The sequence below is a fragment of the Euprymna scolopes genome, chromosome 46 (assembly GCF_053919585.1).
Source record: "Euprymna scolopes isolate OS-2025 chromosome 46, ASM5391958v1, whole genome shotgun sequence".
Lineage (NCBI taxonomy): Eukaryota > Metazoa > Mollusca > Cephalopoda > Sepiida > Sepiolidae > Euprymna > Euprymna scolopes.
Window position 1 is genome coordinate 20,794,707 of NC_136527.1, and position 24,502 is coordinate 20,819,208.

Consider the following 24,502-nt stretch of genomic DNA (forward strand, 5'->3'; position numbering starts at 1 on the left):
TTCGAATCTATGTGTACAGTAATACAAACCCACATATTATTATTATTATAATAATAAAAAAAAAAGTTATTTTCTTATAAAAGTTCAAATAAAGACAGTTTCAATAAAACTTCTAGTTTTATATTTGCATAAAAGAAAAAAAAAAAAAAGGTACATTCTATACAGTTTTGGTCATCCGTAGCTAAAAAATTGTCCGACGTTACTTCTGCCAAATGACTTTGTAAACACGGGAATGCGGAACGTAAACTTAAACCAATATTCCCTTTTTCCATCGTAATCAAAAAGATTAGAAATTACGTTGTTTTTAAATCCATTTTATTTTATTTATTTTATTTTACTTATTTATTTTTTGCGAACCTGCATTTGAGTCGCCATCTTGAATTTTAAACCCGTTTTAACTGCATGACAACGACAAATTTTATTTTTTAAATCCTATGGTCGTTTCTGTGAAGCAGATTATAAAAAGTAAGTATTACGTAGATACTACTACAGTTTATCGCCGAAAATGGAGACGCTATTTTTTTTCGGGCACCTGTCGTCAGAATCAGAGGGAGAACCCCGTATTTTAAACTCTGACCGAAGCAATTTCATGCTTCGGCGAAGCATGAAATAAATAACAAAAAAAAATTAAACTCGATAATGATTACTCCCGGAAAGAACTAAGACGTACCCCAGTGTCGTATAAACACCAGGCAACCTCCCTATGTTAAGAACGGCTTTCGAGAATGGAGGGGTGTTTATTCAGGAAGCCGTTCTTAACATGGGATGGTTGGGGAGTGTTTATAGTACGCTGAAATACGTAGTAATTAGTTCTTTCCGGAAGTAATCATTATCAAGTTTAATTTTGTTTTTTCATTTCATGCTTCGGTCATAGTTTAAAATACGGATTTCTCCCTCTGATTCTGACGACAGGTGCCCGAAAAAAGATGGTGTCTCCATTTTCGGCGATAAACTGTAGTAAGTATCATTACTTGAATTTCTTTTGCGACTTTTAAAAAAATATATGCTATGAATTTTTTTTTTTTAAATCGAAACGGAAAATTACCTCCCTTTTGAATTATTTAAAAAAAAAAAAAAAAAGCTTTAATGGTGTTAGCAGGTGAAAAATGCGGCCATCTTGTTTAAATCGAAACGGAAAATTACCTCCCTTTTGAATTATTTAAAAAAAAAAAGCTTTAATGGTGTTAGCAGGTGAAAAAATGCGGCCATCTTGTTTAAAGCGAAACGGAAAATTACCTACCTTTTGAACTGTCCTGACTCCTGTGTCTTACAATCGTTTTCATCAAATTCTATTTTTTTATTGTCTTTAATAAATAATATTCTACCTTATCGATTTTTGGATATAATCGTCTTAAAAATACGAGGAATACCATTGTTTTCATGTGAAATTCAGTTTTACGATTTCCGAAATCTCGTCCCAATAGTGTAGAAGCGCCCTTATTTCTACTGAGAATTTTAGCCAGAATAACTTTCGGGTATTTAGCAGAGAAGACAACAATGAAGAAAAGGTTTGGTTGTTTTCGTTTTACGGCATATCAACCCTTTTCAGGTAGGCACCGCCAAAACTGGGGGGGGGCAGGTAAGTACTTTTTGACGGACCGTCTTTTTAAAAATCTACCAAAAATCAGGTAATTATCCGATCAATACGAAATTTTCAGCGATTATTAAGAGGAGAATGGACTTTATAACAATGTATTTTTTTTTCATAAACGATATTTATATATATATATATATATTTATTTTTTTTTTTTTTGCTTACAACCCCCCGCCCTTGTTTAGAGGGGGTTCCAAATATGCTTAAAATAATCATCTGAAACTGAACACAACATGTTGTGTTGTTGCAAGGGACAGAATTATAGATTAAAAAAAATAAAAATGTTTGCATACCTTATTTTGACGTCTGAATATCAGAACTTCGATTGTATTCAATTATCCCGCTTTTGAGTTTTGAAGTGTGAAATTCGGTGAATATGTTAAGTAAAATAATTAATTTAAGTTAAGCAAAATAAAAAAAAAACTTTTTTTAATATTTATACGAAAAAAGCCATTTTAAAATCTTTGATAAATAATTTAACGATTTCTTTTTAGCGAGCCGAATAATGCATGGCCATTATTAAACTGGGCATGCTTTGAAGAATCGATACAAAAAAAAAATTCGATAAATATTGTGCCCTTTGTGTTAAAAATAGCATCATTTTTTCGATCCCGTTTGAAACCGTTTGCCGCCTTTCGACTACGGTGGACCAAACGCGCTGAAATAATTTTTTTTTCATTCTGCTTTAAATTGCCCCCCCCCCCATTATGGGGAGCCTGGCCCACACACACATACACATTAAAAACCAAACTCATACAAATGGTCACCCATCTGGTACTGGCCAGCCTCAGCGTTAATAATACATTGAAATTTTCGTCACTGAAAAATAAGATTTTTTTGGCCTGTTTGGTCTTCCATAGTTTGCTTTTTATCAACTACAAACGTAAACATTGTTGATCTAGACTCTAGATCGACGCGAAGTAACTGGTTGCCTATATGAATAAGTGGAATTATTTGAAATCCAGGTACTTATATTATTATATTTTTGCATATTCTCATAGAAAATCATCCTCAATCTTGGTTAGACGATTAATTATTTCAAAAACCTTTTTTTAAAAATATTTATGTACGTTTTTTGAGCAAGACAAAAAATGTCAATTGTTAACTTTTTGGGAAAATTTAACATTTAAAATTTAATTAAAAATAGTAGAAAAAGTTTTACATTATTCTGTTTTCTATATGATAAAACTCAGGGTTTTATCTTTCTGGAAAAAAAAAGTTACTCAGAAATAATGGATTTTAATAAATGTAATTTCGTTTTAAAAAACAACAACTTGATTTTTTGGCCATTTTTGGCGGTGCCTATTTTCAGGTTATTTAATGCCGAATCCAGTTATTTTGAAGAAAATTTTTTTAATAAAATATATATATATATTTTTTTTATTTTCAAGTTGGTTTCTATTTAACCCATAGTTGGGACCCTAACAGGTACTACCACTCCAGGTCAGAGAGGACCTGGGAGCAATGGCAATTAAAGGGTGTTGCCAAGGCCGTTGGAAAAATGGTCGGATCTTTCTATTAATCCAGTAGATATCTCACTGCTGATGCAATTCTCTATCTATATAAGAGCCAGGTACGTCTAAGGATGGAGTACTGTTGCCACATCTGGGCAGGAGCTGCTAGAAAGGACTTGTCCTGCCTTGATAGAGTTCAAAATAGACTTCGTAGCTTCATAGGGGATGTCCTTTTGTCTTTGCTGCAACCTCTATCTCACAGAAGAGATGTTGCGAGTTTGTATCATTATTTTCATTGAAAGTGTTCGACTGAGCTCCAATCTATGGTCCCCCTTCTCCAAACTTTCACAAGAAACACTCGTCTGACTGAAAACACTATCAATAATTCCCCCCACTCTTTATCTGTGCCTAAACCTAAACGTAGATTCCATGAACAAAGCTTCTTTCTTAGAACTGCATGCCTGTGGAATTGTCTTCCGTTTTTCTGCTTTCCAGCTGACTACAATATTGTTGTCTTCAAGTTCAACGTAAACAAGTTCTTGGTGAGCCGTTCCACTTGTTAACAAATTTACTGAATTTCCATTATTAACGATTACTATATTGTCCAATTGACACTCTTAACCCTTGTCCTTGAGTGGTCTCTGCGCCTTGATAAGTGGTTATGCCTATGTAAAAAAAAAAAAAGGATGGCTCCACACTTTCCAAAGCCCGCAAGCTGGGGCCTCCCCATCAGATATAGTTTAAGATCATATCCAGGACTGCGAAGAAAAGGGCAAAAAATTCAAACACATAACAAATAAATGTTACTAAAGATAAATTACTCTTCTACTTACCTGGATAAGTTTTGTGTATTTTAACAATTTTTAGCAGATAAATTTAACGCGCCATCAAGATGGCCGACAAAAGTATGTCAGTCACACCTTATATAAATATAACAAACAATGGTGAATTAACTTTTCATGGACAGATAACATATAGACATTATTTTACTGGAATTAGATATTAAAAACATTCGAGATCAAGTGATCAAGTGACAGAAGGAAATACTTATCAGCAAACTATTTTCACATCCGAAGGTTATACTGGATTGTTACAAACAATCATGTTAGAGTAGGAGTCAGTGGTTAAGAGTTAAGTAAGTTACAAAGAGTCTCTATTTGTCATGTTAGAGTTTGGCACAAGATCATTTTTTATGTGAAGAAATCTCAGCTCCCAGAATAGGGACAAAATTTAAATTGCTTCAGTCTCGAAGGATATTGCGCCTAAATGATAATATCTACGAGTTAAGAACCAGGGTCGCTTGTCTATTTAATTTGCCCGACTTTCAAAAGATAAATATTCAGCAGTTTTCGATCACCGCATGTGCATTAAGCTTTTTCATATAAAAAAAAAGAAGCGAACAGACTCGCGGTAAATAAAACACTGCCCCGCACTCAAAGTTGACGTCATTAAGTCATCAAAAACGGGCACCGGCCAAGTCGCACGTTTTTTTTTTTTGTTTTTTTTTCACACTATATTATTTTCCAACTGCGCATCACGGCTTCATTTTTTTTTTTTTTTAAACAAACACTCTGCCAACGATTTACCCAAAAACACACACACCTACAAACACTCGGGCAACGCCGGGTACCCCCCCCCCGCTAGTATATATCAAAAACTATTGCCTTAAGAATAACGGCATCATCAATTGATTAGATAATACTTCTTGATATCACAGTCAGCACCGCAGGTGCCGATCTGACAGAACTAAATTTATATTGCTTGGCACAAAGCAGACAGTTTATACATAGATGCTTTACGACGTCTGGATTTATTACATATTTTAACAACATTTCATGTCGAACAAAATGATAATCCAGTATATCATTATGCATTAGAATAGAAAATAAAAGTATTTTCAGAGCGTCGATAATGGTCCAAAAGTGAAAAAATTAACAAAATACTAATAGAAATCAATCAATAAGTTTTACGAAGTGTCACAGTTATAAGTCATGACAAATAAATCCTTCCAAATTTATTGGTCCCCTGACAAAGGAAGGATTCGACCTAGTAATTCAGTTCCATTCATACGTTTTTTTGTTTTCACTTTTCCCAATAACCACACCTTGGTTTTTAAAAATATTTTGCACAAATATTAGTCATGGTCAAACTAAACTTTTTGCCAAAACGGATTTCTGGGATAACTCTTTTTTTTTTTTTTTTTTGTCTTTCAACTGATTCATCTATTTCCATTATTAACGATTACTATATTGTCCAATTGACACTCTTAACCCTTGTCCTTGAGTGGTCTCTTCGCCTTGATAAGTGGTTATGCCTATGTAAAAAAAAAAAAAAAAAAAAAAAAAAAAAGGATGGCTCCACACTTTCCAAAGCCCGCAAGCTGGGGCCTCACCACCAGATATAGTTTAAGATCATATCCAGGACCGCGAAGAAAAGGGCCAAAAATTCAAACACATAACAAATAAATGTTACTAAAGGCAAGATAAGTCATGATGAAACTAAACTTTTTGCCAAAACGGATTTCTGGGATAACTCTTTTTTTTTTTTGTCTTTCAACTGATTCATCTATTATCTATCTATGCTCGTTGTAGTTTAGGATAAGAATTTTGCACAAAATTGATAAATTACTAATAGGACAATTAACTATTCTAAAAACAATGTATGAAAAATAAAAGGAAAAATAATAATTATTATCTTATACTTTGCTGCCTTTCGACTGATACTTTTTATTTTCGATCCATGCGTATTGATTTTTAAAGATAAGAATTCTGCACAGTAGAGATCCCTAGGTGCGAGAAAGCCTTTTACTCCAATAGTTTCTTCCCCAGAACTGCGGGTCTTTGGAACTCCCTTCCGGGATTCTGCTTTCCCAACTTCAATGATATGCACAGTGCCACTTTGAAGCAGGGGGCTACTATCAGGGACTTAATTAGCAGGGTCATTATTAAGGGAGATGAGTAGAAAGATGTTTGTTAACATTACACTTGAACTTCTGCATATCATTTCTTGCACCTAGGGATCTCTACTGTGCAGAATTCTTATCTTTAAAAATCAACACGCATGGATCGAAAATAAAAGTATCAGTCAGTTTCCCAACTGCAATGATATGCAGAAGTTCAAGTGTAATGTTAACAAACATCTTTCTACTCATCTCCCTTCATAATGACCCCGCTAATTAAGTCCCTGATAGTAGCCCCCTGCTTCAAAGTGGCACTGTGCCTTGTTTGGGGTGAAAATTGAATTAAAAAAAAAAATCTTTTAAAAAAATCGATAAATTTCTAGTAGAAACAATGCACGAAAAGTAAAATGGAACGAGTAAAATATTTTATTGTGTTTATCAGATTTAACGATATTTAAGCGAACAGACTCGCGGTAAATAAAACAATGCCCCGCACTCAAAGTTGACATCATTAAGTCATCAAAAACGGGCACTGCCGTTAAACGTCGCACGTTTTTTTTTTCACACTTTATTATTTTCCAACTGTGCGTCAAGGCTTTGTTTTTTTTTTTTTTTAAAAACAAACACCCGGCCAACGATTTATAAACACTTGGGCAGATTTAACGATATTGCATAACTTAGAAGTTTGTAAAGAGAACCTTTGTGGCAAAATCTATCGAAGACATCTATATATATAAAAGCGAAAATGTATGTATGTATGTGTTTTCGCTTTTTCTGTATGTCTACAAAAAGCTTTTTTTCAAATATATATACACACACATAAATATATATAGTTTACTATAAGCTTTTTACACAAATATTACGCAAGTATAAATACATCACATAGAAATCGTAATATTTCACAGTTAACAACGAAGCTCGCCTGTCTATTTAATTTGCTCGATTTCGGGAAGATAAATATTCAACATTTGTCGCTCGCCGCATGTGGGTTAGTCTTTTTCCTATAACATCTTGGGAAAATAAAAATATAAAAAAGCGTTCCGCAGTAAATGAATACCATCCCGCAGTCAAACTTGACCTCACTAACTCATTAAAACGGGCACCTGCCAAATCCAAGTAATTAAATAAATTCAAACGTGTTTCCGTTAGCATCTCACGGTGGGGCAATGGTTAACGTCGCACATTTTTTTTTCACACTTTAATTTACAACTTTGCCTCTAGGGTTCGGGTTCGATCCTCACACTTACTTTTTTTTACCCCCCCCCCCACTCCCGGAGTTTCCACACACACACCTTCAAACACCCGGGCAACGCCGGGTACCCTTCGCTAGTCTATAAATATAAAAGCAAAAATGTTTGTGTGTGCGTTTTCGTGTATGTCCAAGAAAGGCTTTTTTCTGAGAAGCGATAGGTCGCCTCACAACTTCTTAAAACTTTTTATATCACACCTAAATGATAATATCTACGAGTTAACAACTGGGGTCGCTTATCTATTTAATTTGCCCGACTTTCAAAAGATAAATATTCAGCAATTTTCGATTGCCGCATGTGCATTAAGCATAAGTCCCCTGTGGAATTTCCACAGGGGACTCATTCATTAAGCTTTTTCGTAAAAAAAAAAAAAGAAGCGAACAGACTCGTGGTAAATAAAACACTGTCCCGCACTCAAAGTTGACATCATTCAGTCGTCAAAAACGGGCACCTGCCAAGTCACGTTTTTTTTTCACACTTTATTATTTTCCAACTGCGCGTCACGGCTTCATTTGGCATCATCAATTGATCAGATAATACTTCTTGATATCACAGTCAGCACCGCAGGTGCTGATCTGACAGAACTAAATTTATATTGCTTGGCACAAAGCAGACAGTTTATACATAGATGCTTTACGACGTCTAGATTTATTACATATTTTAACAACATTTTATGTCGAACAAAATGATAATTCAAAATCGTTTGTCCATTTGTTTTTTTTGCAGTTTTCTCAATAATCACTCCTTGAATATTTTTTGAAATTTTGCACAAACATTAGTCATGGTGAAATTAAATTATTTTTCATAACATTCTCAACATACAGCCCCATCATTTTTTTCTTTTACACAGTGATCACCAGTTATCAAGGCCCGGAAGCCACTCGGGGATAAGGGTTATTGCAAGTACATTACGTTAGTGTGGAGATTTGATGAAGTGTTTAATTAAGGGTGGATCATGATTGACATGCCCAGTTTCAAAGCCATCATTTCTTTCATTTCAATATAAATTTTATATTACTAGCAGGACCTGTTGAAATTCCTCTTTGACTTACTTGTTGTTTCATCAAATACTTTTGCATGCAAAATCCGATCCCGCATTTTGCTAATTCCTACCCTCTGATGAGAAGGAAAGCATTTCTTCGAAACTCCACGGATTAAGGACTATCCACTTATCTAGTGTTTCCTTTTCAGATTAAATATGTTTTTTTTAACTCATTTCAAAGTGTTTTTTAACATGTTTTATTAACTGTTTGATCGTATATATATATATATATATATATATATATATATTGAATTCCTTCAGCTATAACTGAAAAACCAAAGCTTATGAAGAATTCTTGATAAAATTATTTATAAATAAAATAGATGACTTAAGTGCCATCAGCTATAATCGAAATTGAAACCAAAACTTATGAAGAATTCTTGGTAAAATTATTTATTATAAGAAATGGAACTCCATAACAATTAAACGACAGTCACTCGGATGTAAGTGTGACACACAAAATAAATAACACACACACACACACTATCCTATTAATATGTAGATGATCTCCCCACACATACCCAAACTCGGAAATAAAAACACCTTAATTGAATAAACACTGAATAAACAAAGCAGGAATTTTTTACCATTTTGGGTCCAGAGGTAGTTTATAATGTCTTCATAAATGTCCAGATGAAAAATAACCGGTTACAATCTGAACCATATCATTTTTCCCCAGATGGAAAAATTGTAAATCTGATAAAGTCACATAGAAGGCTATAGTAAATCTCATTCGATGCCTCCTTTCAGTCTCGAAAGACAAAGGATACCCCCTGTAAGGGCTGCTGCGCATGTAATTGTGATGCAAGGGTTGTGTAATCCTCAACACTGTTTGGTTCCAGTACGAATGAAAACAATGCTGAGATAAGCAGAGAGCACATACAGCACCTGGAAGTCCTAAATAGTCACCCATTTAGTACTGACCGGACTCAACATATCATAAAGAATACAGGAGCCACTGAAGAGGTATGAGAGGAACATGTTCGTAGCATGCGTTTAAACATTGGTATGAATATCTCCATTTAGTCTCTGAAACCAGTGGTACTCATAGGACTGGTTGATTCCACTTAGTTCTCAAATAGGGGTGTTTTGTACCCCACAACAATAAACATCCCTGCTTTATCGTTATTTTCATGGCAAGTGCTCGTCTGAGCTCCAATCTATGGTCCCTCCCTGCCTGACTTTCATGAAAAATACTTGTCTAGCTGAAACCACTATCAATAATTCCCCCCCCCCCGCTCTTTATCCATGTCTAAACCTAAACGTAGATTCCATGAACAGAGTTTCTTTCTTAGAACTGCACGCCTCTGGAACTGTTCCATCTTCCTGCTTTCCAACTCACTACAATATGGTCGTCTTCAAGTCCAATGTAAACAAGTTCTCAATCAGCTGTTCCCCTTAAGTAATCCAGTTTACCAAATTTCCACTATTAATGATTACTACGATATTGTCCCATTGACTACTGCACACTTATTAACCCTTATCCTCGAGTGGCCTCTGGGCCTTGATAAGTGGTGACTCCTACTCTAAATAAAAAAAAACTAAAAAAAAAAAAAAAAACAAGAATAAAAAACTTAATTGTAAATAATTGATCGATCCTTGCCTCCTTTCAGTCTCAAAAGACAAAGGATACCCCCTGTAAGGACAATTGTGCATGTAATTGTGATGCAAGGGTTGTGTAATCCCCCCCACACCTCTCCTGAATCGGTACTGTTTGGTTCCAGTGGCAAGGAGAAGTCCAGGACGACTGGAAACAATGCTGAGATAAGCGGAGAGCACATACAGCACCTGGAAGTACCAAATGGTCACCCGTTTAGTACTGTCCAGGTTCAACGTTGCATAATCATGTCGACACACCGGTTCTTGCTAGATCAACAAAGTTAAGCAACATTGAACCAGGTCAGTACTAAAATGGGTGACCATTTGGGAATTCCAGGTGCTGTATGTGTTCTCTGCTTATCTCAGCATTGTTTGAAAACAAACATGGCGACTAATGAAAACAATACACAATACAGACTTGAATACCCATAGAAATCAATTTTTTTAAATGTAAGTCTTTAGTTGGTATTCTAGTGCACATTAGTTATTGCCCTTAGATGTATAAATGAAAAATCCTCTATGTTAAAAAGACAGTGTGCGTGTTCTTGTTCAATGGTTCCAATATGGGGGATCAGTTTATTGTATTACAAACTGTGCACACACATAAGTATAACAAAGAGTTTTCCTGTTAATTTTTCTGTTAATTCAAAAATGGTAAATGTCAAGCGACGACGAGACTTGAACATTGCGTATAAAAAAAAAAGAATTTTGAAAAACAGAAAATTTGTCTGGGCAAAACCTTTGTAAATGTCGAGTGATAAAACTTGAAGGTAAACATAAATATGCATAAAATATTCGAATAAGGGTAAATTTCACGTGAAATTAAAAAAAGCCCAAACTACTTTTAAAAAGGCTAAATGTATTGAATTTAGCCTTAAAAAAACAGTTTGGCCTTTTTAAGGCTAAATTCGAGAAATTTGGCCTTAAAAAAGCCCAAACTACTACGTTTAGTAGTTTGGGCTTTTTTTAACTACTTAAGCCCAACCTACTACTTTTAAAAAGGCTAAATGTATGGAAAAAAATATTAAAAAAACAGGTTGGCCTTTTTAAGGCTAAATTCCATAAATTTGACCTAAAAATGCCCAAACCTAACTACTAGTAGTAACTAGTAATCTAGCCCAAACTACTTTTAAAAAGGCTAAATGGATGGAGCCTTTTTTAAAAAAGCCCAAACCTAACTACTAGTAGTAATTGCTAATCTAGTAGTAACTACTAGTAGTTAGGTTTGGGCTTTTTTTTTAATTTCACGTGAAATTTGCCCTTATATATAAGTAGTTAAAAAGCTCAAACTACTAACTATTAGTAGTTTTTAAAAGCAGTTTGGCCTTTTTTAGGCTAAATTCCAGAAATTTGGCCTAAGAACGAGAGGTTCTAAAAAGGGTGATCGATTTACTAGAGCACCCCTACAAGTTAAGCAATGATGAGGCTAGCCAGTACCAGGTGCTGTATGTGCTCTCCGCCTATCTATTGTTTCTAGTCATTCTGGACTTCCCCTTTCTAAAAAAATTAGCCCAAACTGCTTTAAAAAAAAAAAAAATTCTTGGAATTTAGCCTGAAAACGTCAAGTGGTTCTAAAATGGGGGATCGATTTACTAGAATATTGCATTTGCCTGTTTTCCACCTGACTACAACTTGGAAGTCTTCAAGTCCAACATAAACAAATTTCTGATGAACCGCCCACTTAAGTAAGACACTTTATCAAATCTCAAATACTAACGATTACTACGATACTATCCCATTAATTACTGTACACGCAATGACCCTTATCCCCGAGTGGCTTCTGGGCCTTGATAAGTGGTGACCTCTATGTAAAAAAAAAAAGATTAGAAACTGAGCACTCCTACAAATATTTAAATATTAACTTTTTTCATCTCAGCATTGTTTCCAGTCGTCTTGGACTTGTTGCCACTAGACTCCAGCAGTGTCGATTCAGGAGAGGTGTGGTTGAGGTTTGCACCGCTACCCTTACAAGGGGTATCCATTGTCTTTTGAGATTGAAATGTTAGCAATGCTGTAAAAGGTAAGAAAAGCATCAAAAACAACAACAATTAATCGATCTTCAACGATATTAATTACAAAAAAAAAAAAATCAAATTCACGGAAAGGCTAGATACAGACCATTGGTAAAATTGGAAATAAAAAAGAGAAAGTCTCTTCTGCAGTAAAAAAAAAAAAAGAAAAAGAAAAAAGGTCAGCTTTCTTTAACTTAAGGCCCTGTCGGTGGGGCATTAGAATATGCTGACTGCCCCCCTGCAGAGGGTAAAAGTCCCTCAATGGGGGTCCTGGATATGACCTTAAACTATATCCAGTGGTGAGACCCCAGCTTAATGTCGAATCTAGTTATTTTGAGGAACGATTTTTAATGGAGTATATTTGTTTTTCAAGTCGGATTCTATTTAACTCATAGTTGGGACCCTAACAGGTACTACCACTCCGGGTCAGAGTGGACCTAGAAGCAATGGTAATTAAAGGGTGACTCCACACTCCCTAAAGCTTGCAAGCTGGGGCCTCACCATCGGATATAGTTTAAGGTCATATCCAGGACCCCCATTGAGGGACTTTTACCCTCTGCAGGGAGCAGTCGGCGTATTCTAATGCCCCATCGACAGGGCTGGAATATGATTGGGGAGTTGGACTTAAAACGGATATAGTTTTAGGTCATATCCAGGACCTTTTCCTATTAGATTTGAGACATTTTTGGACCTTTCGTAAGACTGAGCAACTAGTACTAGATGCACTAGCGCAAATGTAGCAACTATATTCCATTCATGGGGAAATGGTAACTTTGTAGAGTTATAGGATACTCTCAGGTAAAAGTAATTTTCTAGCTACGTAGCGGGTGCCCGCTTCTTTGAAGCCACCTTATCAATGTCTTAAGTGTACTTTTTAATTGTTCCAATTCATGTTGGCTATAAATGTTTATCTGAAGGACGAGCTATCAGGTTAGATATTATTTGTCATGGTAATCGGTGGTTGAGAAGGTTTTTATAGTTGTTAAATCTTAGTAGCGTCACATGTCACCATCCAGTTACGGCTAGATTCCACTGCCGACTGAAAGTCGTTTTCGAACGTTTCTGACATTGTTTTGGATACGTGTACATTTGTTTTCCCTCTTGTGTCTATTATTTCGACTAATTTCACTGCGCACCTCCTTATGTAACAACTAGGGCCATGACAACAGCATACAGGGTGATCCCCCCCAAAAAAAACAGAAAACATAGAAAGTATATCTAGAACATATGCTGTAGAACGGAGAAAAAAGGCCAAAGACGCTAGTGTTTTTTGATGTGATGTTTTGAATATAATAAACTAGTTGTGACCAAAGTTTCATTTCATTTAGACAAAACACTAAGAAATGGGGTCTAATTAGAGTCGGGGCCCGTTTTTTGGGTCACCCTGTATACTTTTTATTGTTTTGACTCTCGAGTATATATCCAAGACAGTTAATCAATTGAGAACCACTTCACTCTATCTAAAAACGTATAAAATATTAACTGATATATACTCGAGAATCAAAATAATGAAAAGAATATTCTGTTGTCATACCCCTAGTAATAACTAGGGCTATGACGACAGAATCTTCTTATCATTGATTTGACTCTTGAGTATATATCCGACACAGTTAGACACAGTTAATCAACCAATAACGACATCACTCTATATAAAAGCATATAAGATATCAACGGATACACACTCGAAAGTCAAAACAATGAATGGAATATGCTGTTGTCCTAGCTCTAGTAATAACTTCATAGAGAAAAATTATGAGGAGAAGAATGCATTTTGATTGTGTTTTAAAGAAGCAAAATAATATATACAGGGTGGAACAATAAAAATGTCTCAACACTTAACAGGTTATGGGCCCAGCAAAAACAGGTTATGGGCCCAGCATGGTGGAGCGATACAATTGTCGCCCTAAAGAAAACAACAATAGAACTTTATTTTAAAACTTTTATTGAAAAAATTAATTCCAGTAACTTGATTATTTAGTAGAGCCGACATCTATTCAATGTAGCTGCCTTCAGCCTCAATCACTGCCTCGATATGGATCCGTAACTGGGAGCATGCCTTTTCCACAAGCACCGACATACAAACATATCTTTTATCACAATATTTATTCAAAACAATTGCGTGTGTGTTAGAACATAGAATAATACACATGAAGACTTACTTGTATTACACGAATGACCCGGTCTGAGCCGGGTTGACATGCTAGTATATATAGGTGTATATACATATATGTATGTTCATGAATTAAAATATGGCACGCGTCTGCGGATGAAATGTCAGAAATTGACAAGCTAAACGGGAATTGTTTCAATATTTCTCACAAATATAAACAAACCTTGTTATTATTATGAAAATTGTAACAGAAAGGAATCTGGTTACGTGGATGTTTTGAAAAGATTGACAAGAAAAAGTGACAGAAGGAAAAAGACTGCAGTTGGAGATTTGATTGTCAACCGAGTTGACGCCACGATAATTCTCTCTGTCGCTCTCCCACTCTCTCTCTCTATCTACCATAAGCAAGCACAACAGGAGAAATAAAAAACGGACTGTTGCTTACACCAATGGTTGTTGTGTTTTGAATTCTTAGAAAAAGGGTTTATAATATAACAACTCGATACCGTGACATAGGCTGACATATAGTCGGTAAACACTGTATGTTTTTTGAGCTGAATAAACATGTGACATTAAATAAAACTGTCTCGTTACAAAATCTAACAATGTAAGGACTAGCTAAGGAAGTAACAGCAGAATGTTACAGCGACGTTACAAATTTACGAACCTTCACTAATCCAGGATATTCGTACGACGGGATCCCGTAAAACTGAGCTGAATCCGTGTCATAGAAGAAAGGAAGAAATTTGCCCACTTCATATTGATCGGGGATCCTCGCTTTAAAATAACCGACGCTGATCCGGGTAGTCTGAAAGAAAATAGAGATAATTTTTGTTTTTCACTCCTCCTCACCCCCAAACAGAGCAGATTACCACTTGGAACATGAGGGGGTTACTATTTGGAATCGTGTCTAACAGGGAACTGGGGAGTTGAACAGCAACATGTTTGTCCACATTACATTTAAATTTCGACAAGTTAGCAGAAAGCAGGGAGGAAAGAAATTGTTAGAGAAATCTTTCTGGCTTCTAAGGATCACAACCGATCAATACTGGTAGCGTCTTCATTCTGTTCAACAAAAATGCATGCAGGATAGGAACCCAAGACGAATGGTTGTTTTTTTTTTTATTATTTTATATTATTTTTTATTCACAACAAAAACTGGAGTGAATGACAACTTGATTTCAAAACCTTCACCTCTCTCTCTCACTCTCTCTCTCTCTCTCTCTCTCTATATATATATATATATATATATATATGTATGTATATATATATAATAAATAATAAGATAAAAAGCTATAGCAAACATCTAAATGAGTATTTTAACCATAGTTCCTGATTACAAAAAGCGAAAAATTAAAAGATTCATCTGCCTTACTTTTAATGCTAGGTTTATTTATGGTGTCTTTTAAATTCAATAAAAAACCCTTCAAAATTTGCTGACGAGGAGACCTTGCTTATTAAAAAACTATATGTAATTATTGTATGTAACTTGATGTATACCACAATAAAAAGCATTGTTTTCCGAAACGATCGTACAGATAATTGATTTTGTTGTTGTTCCTTTTTATGAAACGGATTTTTAATTTAATTATAATTTGATTTTTAAATTTTAAATTATCAATCACATTACTTAATATTGAATTAGCTCTAGGACATTTAACTATCGAGCTTATTATATATCTAAATTACAACGAGCACTTTCTCTTTCCTGTATTTTAATTAAACTAGTAATTTCACTGTTACATTAAAATACACTCAGCTCTTTAGACTATTGTTCTAATCTCCTTTAAATTATATAATATATATATATATATATATATATATATATATATATATATATATATAATCAACCGAACCAAATATTTGAATATATAATGTATATGAAGCCTTACAATATTTTCTCCAAATTTACTGGATTCGGCATTAAATTCCCCGAAAATGCTTGGCATGCTGTACCAAACAAAACCAATCACCAATCCACATATCTATAAAAGTGTATGAGTGTGTGAGTCTGTGTGTGTACATTTCCCTACCAAACTACTCTGTCAATTTTCAGTCTACAGACCCGAGATTTAACATAAGGGTTATTGAGATTTGAAGAAAATCTTTTTAATCTTTTTAATCGATTTTCGGCAACAAATTTGGCTGTCAAGGTGTCAAAGTTCAACGATTTTACCTTTGAAAACTCTACCAAACTCCTCCGCCAATTTTGGTTCTAAACACTTGAAATTTTATATGTAGATTACTTGGGCATGTTTACTCCATCTTGTTTCTTCAGCGTCTAAGAACAAACTCATAAAAATTAACTCTATTTATTCAAACCTGAGCCCTCGACACATATGATCTGGTCATCGTTTTCATACCTTCTGGTGCAATTTGATCGGTCACGGAGTTTGATTCATGTCACTGCATGACTCTTTGACTATTGTTAAATCTTGTTATTTTCCCGCAGAACATAAAGATTCACCATGTATTGTAGTTTATTTAAACATTACTTTTGTTATGAGAATGATCAAATTGCGTTTTTTTTTCTATTTTTTACAGAAACAATGACGTCGCGCACAAAAGATGGGAAAAAAGAGAAACGTAAAAAGACATTTCCCTGCGAAACATGTGCGCGTTCGTTTTCTACAAAGTCAAATCTGAACACTCATGTCCGCATACACGCTGGGGATAAGCGATTTTCGTGTGAAACGTGTGGACGTTCATTTTATCAGAAAGCGGAATTGAAGCAACACATGTACAAGCACAACGGAAGCAAACCATTTTCATGTGACATCTGCAAATCTTCATTTTCCCATCGCTCGCACGTGAAAGCTCATATGACTGTACACACTGGAGAGAAACCATACTCCTGTGACACATGTGGCCGTTCGTTTTCTATGAAATCAAGTTTGAATGTACATATCCGTCTACACAGCGGGGAGAAGCCATTCTCTTGTGAAATATGCAAAATGTCATTTTATCGAAACGAAAGTTTGAAACGACACATGTATAATCACACTGGAACGAAACCGTTTTCTTATGATAGATGCAAGTCCTCATTTTCTACAAAAACAAGTTTGAAAAATCATATGACCGTACACACTGGAGAGAAACCATATTCCTGTGAGACATGTGGGCGTTCGTTTTCAACAAAATCAAATTTCAAAGCACATGTCCGTCTACATAGTGGGGAGAAATCATTCCATTGCAAACTATGTGAATTGTCATTTTCTCGAAACGAAAGTTTAAAGCAGCACATGTATAAGCACACTGGGAAGAAGCCGTTTCCTTGTGATACATGTGGATCTACTTTTTCGACAAAAGCAAATTTGAAAAAGCATACGATCATACACACTGGCGAGAAGCCGTTTTCCTGCGAAATATGTGGGCGTTCATTTTCTCGGAAATCAAATCTCAACACGCATATCCGTATACACAATGTGGAGAAACAGATTTCTTGTGAACTATGTGGATCTTCTTTTTCGCAGATTGGACGTTTGAAAGAACACATGTATAAGCACACGGGGCAAATGCCATTTTCTTGTGAAACGTGTGGATCTTCGTTTTCTCGTCAAGAAGTTTTGGAAAGACACGTCCGTGTACACACAGGAGAAAAACCTTACTCTTGTGAACTATGCCAGTTGTCGTTTTCTCGAAAAGAAAGTTTGAAGCAACACATGTATGACCATACTGGGAAGAAGCCATTTTCTTGTCAAATTTGTGGATCCTCATTTTCTCTGAAAGGAAACTTGAAAATACACATGCGTAAACACACTGGGGAAAAACCATTTTGTTGTCAGATTTGCGGATCTTCATTTTCTCTGAAAGCAAATTTGAAAACTCACATACTTATACATACTGGTCAGTCATAAGAGAGAACTTGAATGCCTACTAGACACTATCCTCGAGTGTTTAAGCTCTCTCTGTACAGGGGTTTGTCAGAACAAACTGGCATGAGGATACTTTTCAATAGAAGTACACCCTGACCAAATATTCAAAATCACATTTCATATTCACTGCCCAAATAAGATCTCCTCACTATGGCAAACCCAGATTAGCTTCTACGAGGAATGGTGCACCTTCTCAGAGTGATGTTACCTCAAGTAATAGCACGAAACTGGATACTCCAGTAGACTAGATAAATTCTTGTCCTGGAATCCAGTAAGATCAAGAGACCAAAACAAAAGATATGCTATAACGTATAAAAATGGTTAATTGGGGAGAGGAAAATTATGTTCTCAATTTCTTTACTTGGTGTTTGAGAGATAAAAAATTTTATGGAATATTCGAATATCTGCGTATCTCATATAGACTTCAAGTGTTAGCCCCAGGTCGTGGGCCCCTTGATTTCTGAGAACTTGGACTGAAGCAAAATAAAACAAAAAAGCAAAAAGCCGTATTCTTACAAAGAATGTGGCCATTCTTTTACTGTGAATCGCACTTAAAGTCACATACCAGAACTCAAACAATTGCACTGAAAGGGACGGCTAGAATCCTGAAAAGATCTCTTGGTTGGACTCACTAAAATAAGGGTAAAAGGCCCTATTCTTATTACTTTTGTCAATATTCTTGTTCTGAAAAGTCAAATTTGGTGATACATATGAGAAGTCACACCCGAGAAAATCCCTACCATTGTTAAAATATGCAGCTCGTCTTTTACAACGAAAGCAAATTTAGAGGGTAACGCTTTTACTATTTTAACCACATAGTTGTTCAGAAATAAGTTGTGTAAATAATATTAATGGAAATTAATCATAACATAAAATTATTGTATTTCTCTTTTTCATATCACAATACACTTTGACCTTATCATTAAGTATCAAATGCACAGTTTATTCAGATTTCCATTTTTTTTTGTTTTTACTGACCCATCAAAAGTCGATTCAATAAATTCTGATGGTCTTGATTTATGTCCGGGAGATTTGGTTTGTGATCTGAATTTGATTCATTGTCCAATTTCTGTCAACAACTTTTGGACTACAGATAAAATTTGTCACGAATTACAGACTCCATTTCTAAAACTGAGGACTATGATCGTATATTTTGCAGACAATGAAAAATATTTTGTTAAGCAACATGAACATTTTCATATAGTTTTACATCCAGTTTAGGATTTTCAAATATACAAAGTAATGTTAAAAATAACATATTATTAACCTTTTTTATGTAAAGTACTTACATAAGTAAGAGCACTACTTTGTTATATCTAAAGATTTTTCCAGATTAAGTGGAGAAGAGTTTGAGTTACGTTGCGTTCTAGAAGCTTTAAGAGACGCATATAGCAAAGATGTAAGAAAACTAGAGAAGAGGTTGCAAACTCGTGGGAAGATACAAACTCGGGGAATCATGAAATAAAGTTAGAGAAATATTGCTAGAGCTTATTATGGTGGACTTTCGCGTGGAAGAATTTCTTTTGCAGCATCTCATTTGGGGAGAGGAAATTTATGTTCCGAGTGTTTGAGAGAAAAAGAACTTTAATGGAACATTCGAATATCTATGTATCTCATAGTGGGCCCCTTGATTTCTGGGAACTCTGACTGAATTAAAAATAAAACAAAAACAAAAAACGTTATATTCTTTTAATGCATCTAAAACCAAGCTTCTATCTTTACATCATCAACACTGGCATCAATTGAAATGGATGGCTCTCATCTTGGGGAGGCTCCATGTTTTGACAAGCTTCTGGGTTTTACCTTTACTCCTGATCTATATATGGAACACATACATCAAATCTGTTGCCAGGGACGCTGGGAAAATAGTGAGATCCTTCTACCACTCCAGAAGATATCTCACTACTGATGAAATTCTCTATCTGTATAAAAGCCAAGTACGTCCAAGGATGGAGTACTGCTGCCATATCTAGGCAAGAGCTACTAAAAACAGCCTATCCTGCCTTGACAGAGTACAAAATAGAGTTCGTGGTTTAGTGGGGGATGCCCTTTTTTCTTCCCTGCAACCTCTCTCCCACAGAAGAGATGTTGTGAGCATGTCTTTGTTTTATCGTTATTTCCATGGCAAGTGCTCGTCTGAGCTTCAATCCCTCGTCCTCCTTGCCAATCTTTCACGAGAAACACCTGTCTGGCTGAAACTACTCTCAATAATTTTCCCCACTCTCTATCTGTGCCTAAATCCAAACGTAGATTCCATGAACAAAGCTTCTTTCTTAGAACTGCACGCCAGTGGAACTCTCTGCCGCTTGCTTGTTTCCCACCTGACTACAACTTGGACGTCTTCAAGTCCAACATAAACAAACTCCTGACAAACCGCCCCCTAATACTAATGATTACTACAATACTATCTCATTGATTACTGTACACGCAATAACCCGTATCCCTGAGTGTCCTTCGGGCCTTGATAAGTGGTGACCTGCATGTAAAAAAAAAAAGTATGTGAATATTTATATTCTAATAAAATGGTTCAGGGCTACAAATGCAAATACTGGCTCGAGAAATGATATGAGTGTTATCTACGGAACTTCATTGTTGAATATCTATGTATCTCATATAGAGTTCAAGTGGTAGAATCAAATAGGGGGTACCTTGATTTGAATCAAGGATAGAAAAAGAATTATGCAACGTTTACAAATCACTAAGTAAGGCTTTTTTTTTTTAGAGGAAATTAAAAAATTTGAATATAGCATATTGTTTTTTCTTTCAATTTTGCCCCTTACTTTTGGACGCTCCTATTTTGAAAATAAATAAATAATTGTTATAATTCTTTTTCTATCCTTTGCAAATGATTCAAATTTAATCATGGGTGATAACGACTACCAGTTGTGAAAATTTCAGCTTTCCACAGTTGTTATTTCTAACAAATACTAGGTTTTAAAATTTTGCCCCTTAGTTTTGGAAACGACTGTATATTTTACTAGTGGGGATACCCGGCGTTGCCTGGGTGTGGAGAGTTTTTTTATTGAGCAACGGAGCCCTAAAAACTGTTTCAAACAAACAAAAATTAACCAAACCCCCTTAAAAAAAATGAAAATAGCAACGAGTACCCGTGCAAGAATGATTATGCAACGTTTACAAATGACTAAGTAAGGCTTATTCTTTAGAGGAAATCAAAAAATTTGAATATAGCATATTGTTTACATTGTTTTTTTCTTTCAATTTTGTCCCTTACTTTTGGACGTTCCTACGGGAATTTCTATCTTTTACAGAAATCCAAAATCTGTATGAAAAATTTTATTCAATTTCTTTTTGAGATTAATTTATATTTACTCAAATTTTTTTTTTTTTTACTGAGGGGAGTGGTAAATAACAGTCATGAATGCTCTTTAGGCATTCAATGGCTACACCCAGATTAAGCTCACCTTTGGTGAGGAGGCAGGAAAATGACTGATCTCAATAAAGCTATATTTAAATACCACTATAATACTTAGTTTTGTTCATGAATAGCCACCCTCTGTATGATACCATGCACCAGTTTTAAAAAAATTGAAATTTGTACATCTGAATTTATAATTCTCGCCTCCCCTTCACTATCTAAAAAAATTTCCGCCATTTGAATATAGCATACTGTTTACATTGTTTATCTCAATTTTGTCCCTTACTTTTGGACGTTCCTATTTTGAAACTAAATAATTGTTATAATTCATTTTCTATCCTTTGCAAATAATTCAAATTTTAGTATGTTATTATGGATGATAACGACTACCAGTTGTGAAAATTTCAGCTTTTCACAGTTGTTATTTCTAACGAATACTAGGTTTTAAAATTTTGCCCCTTAGTTTTGGAAACGACTGTATATTTTACTAGTGGGGATACCCGGCGTTGCCTGGGTGTGGAGAAATTTTTATTGAGCAACAGAGCCCTAAAAAAATGTTTCAAACAAACAAAAATTAACCAAATCCCCTTAAAAAAAATGAAAATAGCAGCGAGTACCCGTGCAAGCACAAAAAAAGGTAGCAAGCAGACAGGCAAGCTCGAAACTCCGAGTATGCCTCAAGTGGATTAAAGTTTCAATGTCATTTTGCTTATCCCTCCTTTCACCCAATCAATGCTGACGGCATCATTCAGCACTACCTGAAAAATTTATCATAAAATATAGAAAATAAGAAAAAAGGGAATGTGGGGTTATGGGCTGGGAGCAAAAAGATGTGGCAGGGTTTGTATATTTGTAATCGGTCTTATAAATCAAACAAAAACAGAAGGAACATGACCACAGGGAACCAAGAAAACCGAAACTGCAAAGTACTACCACCACCACCCCACACAGAGAAAAAATGACGGGATCTACAACTGGTTAGCATCACACAAAAAAGTTGTGAAGGGTTTGGGATGACCGAGGATGCAGAGCACTGACCAGACCTCCACTGGGAGAGTGTAGAGGCTTTTGCCTCCCAAATGTAGAGAATACCAATGGCTGATGCCAGCAAGAAATTAATTGTAAGCGATTGTTGAGACAACGTGAAGACAAAAGTGCAACAATGGTAAATAAGGAATTGTGGGGGAAAGGGTAATGAGTGATGTCAGAATTCATGACAGTGACGAAACTACTTTCCCTAACAAAGAAAAAATAAAAAAAAACATCAGTAAATAGCAACAACTCAAGAACATATTCTATACAACACTAAGCGAAAAAAGAAGTGGAAAAAAAAAGTGATCGAGCAGTTTAACGCACTGACATACAATGTCGACGCCGTTCAAATTAAGCTTAGTCATTTCAAAGCATATGATGACTTTGCGGAAAAAAAAATGGCGAAGTTGACTGAAAGAATTTTTGGATATTTGTCAGCCAAAAGATTGCGCTTTGAAACAATACCAATTTTGTCAGTGTTGGTCGCGTGTGTTGAAAGTTTTAGTGAGATATACAAACATACACACTAACTAACAGATGTTTGAGATTTATAGACTAGCAGGAGTGCCCGGGTGTTTAGAGGTGTGTGTGTGTGGGGGGGGAATCAAAACAAAGCGAAGTAATAACTCTGTTTAAATATTTAAAAAAAAATGTTAAAACTTCTTCAAAAAATTGGAAAAACAAAAACAAAAGACGAAACAATGAACGTGATGGAAAAAAAAAGACAAAAAGAAAAAAAGACAAAAAAAACTTCTTAGCGGGGGGGGGGGGAGTTCCCGGTGTTGCCCAGGTGTTTGAAAAAAAAAGTTTTGGGGAGGGAGGTAGGCTTGAACCCGGATCCTTGAGGCAAAAGCGAAAAAAAAAAAGCGTGATGACTTACCTCGATGCTATGAAGGTAGGGAATGAGAACAGATGAAATTTAATGATTGAAAAGTGAATTGACAGATGTGTAAATTTAATGAGGTCAAACATCAATTCCGCAGTTAAGTTTTGCTGCGAGGCAGTTTTTCCCCCAAGTTGTTGTTTGGGGGGGGGGGATCAGCTCCCCATAAAAAATGGGGGTGTCCAAATGAAAAGCAATTGTCTGATATGACGGTTTTTTTAAAAATATATTTTTAAATTTTTTACACAACTTATCGAGGGCCGGAAGCCACTCAGGGATAAGGGTTATTGTAAGTACAGTACGTTAGTGTGGATATTTAATAAAGTGTCTACTTAAGGGGGCAGTTCATCAGGAATTTGTTTACGTTGGACTTGAAGGCATCCAGGTTGTAGTCAGGTGGGAAGCAGGCAGATGGAACAGAGTTCTACAGGCGTGCAGTTCTAAGAAAGAAGCTTTGTTCATGGAATCTACGTTTTGATTTAGACATAGATAAAGAGTGGGAAAAATTACTGACAGTAGATTCAGCTAGACGGGTGTTTTTCGTAAAAGATTGGCGAGGTTTTCACCATATTGATCAAAGCTGATTTGTTTTCTGGATTTCCCAGGCATGAAAGCCAAGGTTTCAATTTAATTTACACTAAAAAGCCGAACAAACACACGACACAGAGAAATAGCATGAATTTTATAAAAGTGGATCCAAACAAATCTAGACACGACGTCCCTTTGCAAATCATAGATATTATCATCTACGGGGTATATAAAAGAGAACCCCAGCAAAAAAAGCCTTTCTTTCACATACAAAAATGCGTGTTGTAATCTTTATTTATTCAAGAAACTATGTCGATTTTCCATTACTGTTACTCAAAAAAATGTTTTACTAAATATAAAATAGTAAATGTGTGTATATATATATATATATATATATATGTATATATATATATATTTTTGGGCGGTCAACGGCCAAATAGCACCTTGTGTGTTTGTATGTATGTGTGTGTTGGGGTGGAGAGGGCTCCTATAAGCCGTGGTGAAGGCAACCTTTCTAGGAGAAGCAAATCTCTGATTTAAAAAACCATAAAGTGGGAGACCAGTACCCCGCATTAAGTTGGTCTGCAGTTTAACTTGTTGCTGGCTATCTTGCTGGATCTCAACATTTTGAACCGAGAGAGAGACTTAGCTGTCATACAAAGCTAAGACTCTGTAACATCATCTTTGTATAGATACTCCCTCAGGCATTTGTCCATAAAAATGGTCCTGCGGCGATGGAAAAGTTGTGATGAGTGGAGGCTTGAAATGCGGGAAGCAACTAATAATTAATCTCAATGACCGTCTTCAGTGTCATGCATGCTTGAGCATGTGAATTCACCGGTAGGACT

General features: G+C 35.5%; 1 protein-coding gene across 2 annotated transcripts; it reads left to right on the forward strand.

The window, feature by feature from the left end:
• The first annotated feature begins 169 nt into the window (after positions 1 to 169).
• On the forward strand, positions 170 to 24,265 carry LOC145271372 (uncharacterized). Of its 2 annotated transcripts, none has more exons than XM_080126913.1 (2): positions 170 to 465; positions 16,505 to 24,265. In XM_080126913.1, exons 1-2 carry the CDS (start codon positions 435 to 437, stop codon positions 17,815 to 17,817), a joined length of 1,344 nt encoding a protein of 447 aa, XP_079983039.1. In that variant the 5' UTR covers positions 170 to 434; the 3' UTR covers positions 17,818 to 24,265. The 2 variants fall into 2 exon arrangements, with proteins under 2 accessions (XP_079983039.1, XP_079983040.1); XM_080126914.1 differs by lacking the exon at positions 170 to 465 and adding an exon at positions 626 to 957.
• Positions 24,266 to 24,502: the final 237 nt, after the last annotated feature.